This window comes from Mus caroli, chromosome 14, assembly GCF_900094665.2.
Source record: "Mus caroli chromosome 14, CAROLI_EIJ_v1.1, whole genome shotgun sequence".
NCBI lineage: Eukaryota > Metazoa > Chordata > Mammalia > Rodentia > Muridae > Mus > Mus caroli.
Window position 1 is genome coordinate 25,285,571 of NC_034583.1, and position 11,193 is coordinate 25,296,763.

Sequence of the window (11,193 nt, forward strand, 5' to 3'; positions counted from 1 at the left end):
TCCGGGCTTAGAGAAACATGAGGTGTCATATCCCTACTTGGGCCCTATAGGGGAAATTTCAGGAAAAGGGCTGAGGCTGAGGAATTTACACAATCCCTATTTCTCCAAGATGAGCAACAGCTCAAATCAACATGAGGGGCACAATGAAAAGAGGGACAAAATGACCAAGACAGGGCCTGGCTAGAAACCTCTACCTGCTTTTGTTGAGGTAAAGTTGAGGGAGGGATGTCCAGGCCTGGTTTATTGCTCTACCTGACACTCCTGCCAGGTGGCAGTCACATGTATGGCCTGTGGTGAGCAACAGTCACAGGAGCCTTGCTGACGTGTAAGAATTCAGATGAGACCAGACAAGGTAATGCTCAAGTAGCCTTCCATTAGGAAAATGGAGTTTTAATAAAATAAAGACAGTGGGGTGGTTTCCATGAACCAATACCCACCCTCTTCTTTTCCCAGTGCAATAAGCCTTGGTGAAGTGAGCCATGTAGAAATTTCCCATGCAGCGTCAGTTTCCAGCATCAGTGTCTATCAAGATCCTTCCTACAGAAGTCTCATAGACTACAGACATGTTTCGGGTACACGGTGCAAATCATCAGGGACTCCTTGAGAACTGTGGGGAGTGGAGCCCCCCAAAACTTGCTCTGGTTAAGCAGCCCAGGCTACGCATCATCTTGTGCCTGTAGCCTGTTGCTGCCGACCCCAGGGCTCCAAGCTTTCAGGTCGGTCCCTCCAGCACCTTGTCTCCTACCCATCAGCAGACCAGCAGAAGATTCTCCCCTTCTCATCGCCAACTAAGAGCTTGCTCTGGTTCCTTGGGAAGATCAAGAAAAGGTAAGAGTGTTGGAGGCCACTGCATCAGAGCCACACACCCAGCCAGCACTCGGGAAATCACAGTGTGTGTGTGGGGGGGGGGGGGCTGTCTCCAAGACATGGTGAAACTGCTCATTGTCCTGTCTCCTCTGAAGCTATGAGAGGGAATGGGAGAGATGAACTCTGGGTGGCCCTGAGTGTGTGGAAGGGGAGCTTTGAACAGCGACTGTTGTGGGTCCCAAAGCACTGGGAGAAAGCTGAGGTGCTGAGGGGCTGGCTAAGGTCTCTCCAGCTATAGCTCTGGAAGAGCATCTTGCCTAGGAGGGATGCATCCCCAGCCCAGGCAGAGCAATCAGCATGAGCTCCAGTGAAGAGCATAGGCCCACGCTCCTCCTCCTGCCCCGCCCCCACACCACCCCATGTAGGCCAGCCTGGCATCCAGAACACTGTGCACTTCCTACACCAGGCACTCCAGAAGGCTACTGCAGGCCAGGGAGTGAAGAAAGAGTGGAAAGTCAGTTGCTCTTGAGACTGTAACCCCTTAGAAGGATTAACTGGATCACCACGACAGCTAAAATAATAGCCCAGGGTCAACTTTGAGTCTACTCTGCATTGGCTGAGACTTCATAAGGCACCTCCCCCGCCATGTACCACAGTCATCCTGAGCATGTTAGTACCACTAGTGGGATTCAGGACAAAAAGACCTCTTTAAGACAAACCTACAAATTATAGTTCTCTACCATTCGCATCTCTTTGTGAATCTATGCATACTGGTGACATAGGGATCAAGAAGAGCACGTTGAGGATTAGCAACAAGATGGGCCTGCCTGGATCCCTGTAGTGATGTGATCTCCCTGGGTCTGGTCATTGAAAGCCCAGCTGGAAATGTTGGGACTTGGCTAGGTTGGCTGTAGCGCCCTCTGCTGGAGACCTGGAGAAAGTTCCTCGGCTCATAGGCTGCTCTTACCTAGTGATGGCCAGAGCTGTCACAGCAGGACTTGCCTTGCTGGGCTTGCCACTCAGAGCAACACTGACATCCAGCTCTCGGCTCAGGGCAAGATTCTTGGCCCACTTGTGACCTGTGGAAAGTGTGAGAGAGGAAAGTTAGAGCATCGGCGGCTGCATGCACAAAGCCCGTGTGCACCCATACGTAGGACCACACAGATACAACATTTATATTTGTGGTCAGCAACTTGTTAAATTGAGGGGGAAAATATATTTAATCTTGGCCTGTGCTGTTGCAAAAAAGGGCCGTCCCAATTTAATTTGCAGGCTGTGATAGTTACATGTGCTGACGTGCCGTGGTATCCATTGTGTACCAAATTGGATTTGTGTATTATTGCTTTCTAAATTGCATGCCTAGTTCAGCAAAATTGTTCATCAGTGTTTACTGGCTTTATGCTTAATAAGATGCCCCACAATACCTTGCTGCCAGGGTGTAATGCCGCCTGTAATTGCCTAGTAAAAATAAATTACATAAAGTCTGCATTATCAACTTAGCTAAATCCTCTCACACCCAACCAATAATTAAATGCTGAGAGAATTTTCTCAAAAAAAAATATAACTCAATGATTGTTACCTCACTCATTCTAATGACTGCATTTAGAGACAGACAGTCATTCCTTCGATGTGAAGGGTGAGATGGAGAGACAGCAAGTGGGCATGGCCCAGTGAGAGCACTTCATCATCTCGGGACCTGACTGCTGCTGTATCCCCTGCCCCCGCCGTGTTGAAATGGCCTCCTCTGGGTGCGGAAGACCCAGTGTAACAGAGAACACATAGGATCCGAGTCAAGAGCTCTGTCCATGGATGGAGACAGACACTTGGAAATTCTAGCACAAGTCCTAACACCACTCCTTACCTAAGTCAGAGACTAGGGGTTGTTTTCCCAAGCAAACCGTGCTCCGGTGGGCTAGTTCTTCCCACAGATGAGAATAAATGAGTTCCAAGCAGAAATTAGATTACAGCTGCCCACAATGCATATCCTCGGTATGTTTACAGATCTCCTTCCTTGCCCCTGGAGACATTTGAGGGTGTGCAATAACATACACACCAATAGGACACATATGCAAATATTCACATGTCACACGTAATTCTGATCCCTTTCCAACAAAACGGCTTTGAGCACTGTGACGAGGGTATCAGGCTTCCTTCTGAGAGCCCTCCAGTGAGTTACGTTCACAAATCTGCTCTAAGACTCGTTGACTTTAACAGAAATTCTATCAGATGTTTTTTTTAACTATTTGTGCACTACTTTGTCTTTTAATCCTATCGGTAACCCCAATCCGGAAAGCCTACTTGCTGTCGATTCTGCAGGGCAGCAGTAACCTCAGGTCAGGACAGACAGCAGGGGAAGGATGAGGGTCCTGAGACGTCCTGTCTGCTAGAAACGATCTTGTAATTTCCCTAACGTCAATATCACTGTGTTCACAAAGGAGAATTTTTTTGGAATCTGAGGAATGAATTCTGTGGAGTGGATTCTTATCTGTCCATTGGTTTCTCGATGCGCTGTATTCTACAAGATTGGAATCACAGGGAATATTCTTAGCTAGCAGAAAAGAAACAGGACCACAGTAGCTGTGGAATGGAGTTGGGTCTACAGCCTGGTCCCCTTCCTGTTCCTCAGACCACGTGACTACTGTTTGAGCCAAACAGAAGCTGGGGGCCCATTGTCCCCGTGCTGAGGGTCTGTGAGCTGGGATGAGTTCGCACTTTAGGAATATGAAGGGGGCAGGTGACCTTGAGACTAAGGTGACATTCAGTGTCACATCTGTGACTTGTTTCACAAATAGCCAAGGGAAAAGGATTCCTGAGCTGGCTCCTCCCATGGGACAGAAACAGGATTGAGGGCATGTGACTGCTGCTCTCAAAAGAAGTGTCGAGTTCCATCACACATAGCTATGTGCTCCTCTCTCACACTCATCATGAGATGACTCCTCATGGCCTCAAGCACCGGAGGGACCAGGACACTGAGCTGAACACAGTTCTTGGTCTTGTGATGTTTATGTTCTGACTCAACCCAGATTATGACAAATTCCTAGAAGTGCTAAAGGAAGGGATTTGGGGTATCAGTTGAATGTAGGACACAGTGGAGCCCCAGCAAGTTCTGTCTGTTCTCTCGGGAGAACTCACAATGAATGTCTGCATGAATCAGGGAGGCACAAAAAAATGCAACAGAGGTAAACTAATTGAAAATGACCACCATGCCCAAATTATCTCCCTAAGGTTGGAAAAAGTCCCCTCCTGTGGGCAGTAACAGGAACTCTTGGCAGATTTGGGGACTCTCCAAGTACAGTAAAACACTTCTTCCTTCGTGGGTCAGCAAGAGAGACAGCTTGGTGCTGGGCATAATCTTCTGAAGTTGGGGCTGAGCAGGAAGGATGTTTGCAGTGAAGACAGGGATGGTGGAAGGGATAACTGAGTAGCTAGAGGTGCAGTGGTGTCGTTTTGATGATGAGGGCTTTGCCTGCCTTTGTAGCAGAGGGGCTGGTGAAGGCGACTGTGTGATCCTGTTTGAAGTCAGCATCACTGCCACTGCTTTAGTGGCAGAAGTGGACATGGTGGCAAGCTTTGGATGACTTTGGGCAAATTACTGAGCCTCTCTGTGCCTTGGTTTCCTTCTCTCTAAGTTGGACACCTTGCTATAATCTCCTGCTCAGCACTGCAGTCGGAAAGGAGAGGACACATGGAAGGGTTTTGGCAGAATGTCTCATGCTTTAGGACATTGTCCCCCTGTGATAGCCTTGGTGGTGGAGATGGCAGATGGTCTCACCTGTCACACGAGAAGAGGGTTCTGCCATAGAATGGTGCTCTCTTTTTTTTGTGTGCATATCACCTGGGAATGTGTGTGACACATCCAGCCCAGGAACTCTGAGCTTTTTCAGTTGGTTGGTCTGAGTCCCAGGGCAGGAAAGAACATTTATACGAAGCCTCTGGCTGAACGGAAATGAGGCATAATGAGGGCTATTGGGGCATCTGAGGCATGATAGGTCTGCCTCCTCCTCACTGGGCACCTTTCTTCTGCTTACAGGTTGGTGTCTAGATAATTAGCCAGCAGTACTCAGGTGCTGGGTTGTGGCTTCCAGGACCACCAGAGAACATCAAAGGAGAACATGTGAACATATATACCCACTAAGCCCTGGGGCCCCTGACACCCACCATATCCTAGTTCACTGGGTCCAATAAAGACTACAGAGTCCAGCAGAGGACTCAACAGAGCTTCACATACTGCTTCCTAGTATCCCCAGTCCTTGCAGGACACACACTATTCTCTGATGCCCACCGTCATGGTCTGGATCTGAAAAGTCTCTCCTAGGCTCATGTGGAGAATGCTCTGACTCCAGCCCGTGGCACCATTTTGAAAGCACTAAAGAGTTGGGGACTGTTTGGAAGAAACGTGTCATCTGTCAGTGTCACACCCAGCACCAGTCCTGGTCTCCCTCCTCTGCTGCATGGGAACACTGCCATTTCACATTCCAATGTCACAAATGCCACCATGCTTTACCCCCAGTGAGAATGCCTGAAACCACGAGCCCAAATAAACCTTTCTGTCCCGGAGTTGTTTCTGCCAAACAGGGATGGTATCACAAAAATCAAAAGTAATGCGTGTAGTCCTTGAGCTTGGCAGCACTTCCCTGCTCTCTGATGCACCATGTGGGGCTGCAGCCCTGGTGCCGAGGCAGGGGGAGAGGCATACAGGAGGGCAACATGAGTCAAGATCTCCAAGCAGGTACCTCTGGGGCTTAGGGGCTCCGTGGAGGGCTCCTCCATCACTGCCTGCCTGGGAACAGGCATCTTCACGTCCTCTGTCTTCCAAATCTGCCCAGAAAGGAGAACACGTGTGTCATGGCCTGGTAGAATTATACTGTCTTCAGGGTCAGGGTTGCCTGTCTCTGTCCCCTCGCACCTGGGGGACCCTGGCAGATGGGGATAGGCCCTGATCACTCATTTGTGAATGGTGTCATCGGGATGTGGGGTGTTTAGGTTTCAGCTTCCCAGGAGGTGCTTCAGCCTGTAAGGGTTGCGGTTTGCAGAGCTTCACTTTTAAATAGATCTCCTCCTCCTTTCTGCAACCCTGTATCAATTCCATGCATGTATGGAGGCACATGCACCCGTGAGTAAGCATGTGGAGGTCAGAGGTCAATTTCCGGTGTCTAACTTTCACTCTCATCCTATTTTACAATAAAGTTTTATTTGAACACACACACACACACACACACACACACACACACACACACAAAAGAAACAGGAGCCCTCACCAAAGCACTTACCATTTCGGCTAGACTTGGCTAGTTAAGCAAACGCCTGTCACCACCTCCTAATGCCTGGACTTCACACAAATCACTTTTTTTTTAGACCTAGCTCCCGGGGGCTGGGAGGTTCCAGTTCAATCACTAAGCTGAATGAATGAAGGCTGAGTACATAGTTATTCCTACACATGCTTGAGTCGTGTCCGCGTGGCTCAATCACCCCAGCTCCTCTTTCTCATACCCACCAAACCTCTCTCTATGTGACCTTTCAATGTCTTGGCCAGCTAAGGCTAGGGGTTGTGTGCCCCTCACTGAGAACACTGTAGGAGAGGCTTCTGGGGCATCTCTCCTCAGGCTTATCTCTCGCCATCCATGCTGGCCCCCTGACCTCCACATATACCAACTTTTCCTCATTTTCAGATCTCAGCTAAAATACCACCTCTCCTGAGGGATGCCTGCCAGAGGGAAATCCATTCTTCACTTGAGCCTGACTGTATCACTTCCCTTCTCCTCCAGAGGCAGCATCTTCTCACAGGTCAGGGTGTTGGGTGAGACTCCTGATGAGCCACACTCTTCCCCATTCTTTCATCCTTCTTGCCAGTCTCAGAAAACCTATCCCGAGTCCTGCTCTTCCCGCCTCGTCCCCTGAAGTCAGTGTTTCCTTCTCTTCTTGGCTTCCTGGAGGTCCTTCTGAAAGCTCATGCTACTCTCTGATCTCAACCGTGGCACATACTACATGCAGAGCATATTTGTTTCTTTTTTAAAGCCTGGGTGTCCCAATAGAAAGGGTCTGCAGTGGCTCGGATGAGATCTTGGCATGATATTGAGTTAAGTAAGTGGGTTGATGGATAGATGGATGGTTAGCTAGCTGGATGGAAGTTCTGATAAGTCGATGATTGGATAGAAAGACAAACAAAAGCATGGATGAATAATAAGTGAGTGTGTTGGTAGGTAGAAAGATAAACAGTAGGTGGGTAGATAGATTAGTGGATAAATGGTTTGGTAGGTTTTATATGTTTTAATTCGTTTTATATGTTTTCCAGCTTTGTACTATAATCTACTGAACTTAACCATTCATCAGGCATACCTTATCACTCACACACACACACACACACACACACACACATGCTTGCTGGCTTGCTGGCTTGCTGGCTTGCTCACCCAATAACTCTCTCTCATTTTCTCTTTGCTGTAAAAATGGCCGCCCTTCCCTTCATTTGCTATAGGTATCTGGTATGGAATAGTTTCAAATTCCACATGCAGTATTTGGCCCATGGAAGGAGTGAATAAACTAGAGAAACACAGTTACCGTGCTGGGTACTCAGTCTGCTCAGAACTTCACTTACCCGAACAATTCCATCCTTACTCCCCGTGATGATCACATGGCTTGCATCCCACGCTGGCCCCTCTACTATGCAGCAGCACGTTATGGTTCCCTCTGGGCCCCAGGCTGTGGTAATACTGGCCAGGGGCTGTCCATTGACATTCCACAGGGATAAGTGGGCTCCGGCACAGGAGACAATGGTTCCCTATAGCAAAGAGATCTGGCTTTATTTTATGCAAGATTCACCAGCAGCATACACACAGTACATATGCTCAGTCACCTATAAGTGGTACAGCAAAGTGCCCCTATTTCATGTCTTCTTACAGGCTTCTGATCTCATCAACCCACTTATACATCATTTGATGGTGTTTTTGAGATATCATGGAAGCTAGGTTTGTCCAGGTTAGAAGAAACAGGTAACAGGTGTGTGTGTGTGGGGGGGGGGTATGGCTTTTAAGGGTGTACCTTGTCTCTGTCCTTTCTGAGCCCTCTATTTCCTGAATGTCATGAATAAACAACCATCGTGCCCTTCTCCATGTTGTTCTGCCTTGACTCACGTCCCAAGCAATGGAGCCAGCCTAGCACAGACTGGAATGTCTGAAATGGTTAGCCAAAATAAGTCTGTGCTAGGCTAACTCTAGTTCAGGCTTTGGGCTCCTCCAAGATCCTGACCCCTTATAACATCTTGACTTCCAGGAAAGATACAGTCTGAAAACTGCCCCTGTCTCTCTGGATAAGGGGCTGTCCAACACTGTCTCCATGAAGAAATTTAGATTTCATCTAATGGAGGACAGCATACAGAGGTGCCAGTGACAGTAGGTGGCTCATAGAACCCTGAAATGTCATTCTGAACCTTCAGGAAGGGGCGACCCTATTGTCTCCTAAAAGGTTCATTTATATCTTGAGCCTTGGTCTGTCGTGGGCATATCTTCCTGACCAGCCTCGCTGTGCAAATCCCAGAGCCACATCTCCTAGTGCCCTACTTTCTATCGGCAGGGGATGGTTGGCACACATAGGGCCATATCCATATTTGGGAATGATCATCTTATGTCTGTCCCTGGGTTTTCTTCTGCAGCACTGTCCAAAATACTATTGTGCAAGCTCAGAGACAGGGGAACTGGACCCAGAAATGGGGAAAGAAAGCAGGTCTCACCGAGACATCACTGATGGCAACGGCTGAGATGCCTTCCCGGTGGACAGGCAGGCAGGCCACACGAGAGAGATGGTCCAGGTCCCACAGGATACAAGTGCGATCCTGGGATCCACTCACCAGGAGACTGAAGGTGACAGAGGCTGTCAGACATGTGACCGCCTGAGTGTGTCCATACAAGGCCTAGGAACAGGAGGCACAGCCACGGGTTATGAGAGAGACTTGCAGTATGGCTACTAATATGTTGCCTCTGCTTCTGGGTGCCAGATGAGGAAACAGAGATTCAGAGTGAGTCAGTAATTTTACAGACAAGTGATTACGTGGGGGTGGGAGTGGGGGGCACATGTGTGTCGGCCTCTCAGTCATGTCGACTCCTAGGACCTGGGGAGAAGCAATAGTCAGTCCCTTTGTAGTCATCCAGCAAGGGTCCCAAGTGTCCTTATGCCTGTCTGCTCCTTTTAATCTTCTTGAATCTGAAGCAGTCCCTCGGACTGTTAGTATGCAAAGGTTTCAAATGGCAAAAGATAGCCAAGCTAGCAGGCTCAGCAGATCTGCAGTCTTAGTGGATTTGCTCCTGGTCTGCTAAATGAGAAACTCTGGTAGTGGCACCTTGGAACCTGCATTTTCTCACACACTCCCATCCAAGAAGTCTCATGCATACTGAAGTTGGAGATGTATTACCCAATGAGAGACTTGAAAACAAAGCAGTCCTTAAACCAGATTGGAAAGAAAGACTGCAAGCCAGGTCATTATATAAGAAGTGTTCAAACTTTTGTTGTTTTATATTGAGAAAGGGCTGTTAACAACATAGCCTAGGCTAGTCTTGAACTCGTGAACCTCCAGTCCAAACTGGAATTACAGTGTTAGAACTATCAGCATGAGCTACTGGATCTGACTAAAGATGTGCATCAGCATCAGGCTGACAGGCTTGGTAGAGAGCACTTTTACCCGTTGAGTTTTCTGGCTGGCATAAAATGTGACTTTTTCAGCCCTATGGATATGATATAAGTTCATGTCCTATGGTGTCTTGGGGACTTGCTCTAGACCTTCAGGCTTTGGCTATTTTGTCTTAGGCTTCATGGCTGGCTTTGAACACAGCTCTTTCCAGATCTTTTTTTTTTTAATATTTTTATTAGGTATTTTCCTCATTTACATTTCCAATGCTATCCCAAAAGTCCCCCATACCCTCCCACCCACTCCCCTACCCACCCACTCCCACTTTTTGGCCCTGGCGTTCCCCTGTACTGGGGCATATAAAGTTTGCAAGTCCAATGGGCCTCTCTTTCCAGTGATGGCCGACTAGGCCATATTTGATACATATGCAGCTAGAGTCAAGAGCTCCGGGGTACTGGTTAGTTCATAATGTTGTTCCACCTATAGGGTTGCAGACCCCTTTAGCTCCTTGGGTACTTTCTCTAGCTCCTCCATTGGGGGCCCTGTGATCCATCCAATAGCTGACTGTGAGCATCCACTTCTGTGTTTGCTAGGTCCCGGCTCTTTCCAGATATCTTAAGAGGCCAGGTTCCTCCTGGGCCCAGTGCTACTGGCTATAGTGAAGATTCCACCCCAAGCATCCCAGAGAGATACCTGAGCTGGTTCTGTTTGAATATGCCTGCCATTCCTTAGCGTCTGTCAGAGGAGCGCAGAGGTGGCACTCCGGATGGGGCTGGGCTGGCTCAGCAAGGATAGAGCTCCAGCCCTGCCTGGCAGAGATAAACTGCTCACTCTTTTGGGTCAAATAGACTGAGCATCATTTTTCAAAGCTGTCATTTTGCCTGGTCACAGCTATTAAAAAATTTTGCTACAAGCTCCCATTTGTCCTCAATGGATCCTAATGAGACATCAACCAGATGGTGGTGGCAAATCTCTGGACATGACCCATTGAAGTTTGAGTTGTCTCAAAAGCATGAAAACAGAGGAAAAAAGAGATTGACAAGAATCCTCTGGCCTTCAGAATGACCTGAGTCTGATGATGAAGTTCTGACCATGAAAGACATAACAACACCAAAGGACACAGGCAAAGGGGCCCTGACAGTCCCTGACGTGGGTAGTCTGGGGCTTCAGAGAGTATGGCTCTGAGTCTGAGTGGCAGCACAGGCTGCATTGTGGACCCAATCAGTCTGCTTTGTGCAGAGAGGACTATGTGCACGGCATGGTATGGCATTGCCTACATAGGCATGGTTTGCTGACATCCATCGGCCCAGAAACTACAGCGTCAGGGACATCCAGTGTGCACCATCTTGAAAGGCAGGAGACCCAAGGCAGAGCCCAGCAGTTCTAATGTGCACCCAATGGGCTCTTTCGTTTTCCTTTCCTTTCTTCTGTCTCCTTTCTTTTTTTCACTTTCTTTTCTTCTTTCTTTTTCTTTGCAGAATGCATGTAATTAAAACGACTTTGTTATATCATCCTATGTCTAGCAAAATATAAATACAATGCAATAAAATCAAACCTCTCAAAAATAATTTCCCATGACAGCCTGTTGTGGCAAGGTGGGTAGACTCAGTTAATTGTTGATGGCATTGGAGAGCTATAGGGTAGTTTTGGAAAACTTTGTATGATTGCTCAGTAACCCTCTTCAAAATACATCATAAGGAAACAATTAGTCAGAAGCAAACAGCGCATATATATATATATATATATATATATATATATATATATATATA

The 11,193-nt window shown here is 47.9% G+C and overlaps 1 protein-coding gene across 4 annotated transcripts in view; it reads right to left on the reverse strand.

Moving 5' to 3' along the window:
• Nucleotides 1–371: 371 nt before the first annotated feature.
• Nucleotides 372–11,193, reverse strand: part of Wdfy4 (WDFY family member 4) — a 218,847-nt gene continuing 208,025 nt past the window's right edge. For 3 of the 4 annotated variants that reach the window (XM_029469142.1, XM_029469139.1, XM_029469140.1), the window contains 5 exons: nucleotides 8,534–8,713; nucleotides 7,403–7,585; nucleotides 5,541–5,625; nucleotides 1,775–1,886; nucleotides 372–808 (listed from right to left, as the gene is read on the reverse strand). In XM_029469142.1, the coding sequence (XP_029325002.1) occupies nucleotides 742–808; nucleotides 1,775–1,886; nucleotides 5,541–5,625; nucleotides 7,403–7,585; nucleotides 8,534–8,713 (627 nt within the window). In that variant the 3' untranslated portion in view covers nucleotides 372–741. The remainder of the gene's footprint in view (nucleotides 809–1,774; nucleotides 1,887–5,540; nucleotides 5,626–7,402; nucleotides 7,586–8,533; nucleotides 8,714–11,193) is intronic. The other variant, XM_029469141.1, reaches the window with a different exon arrangement.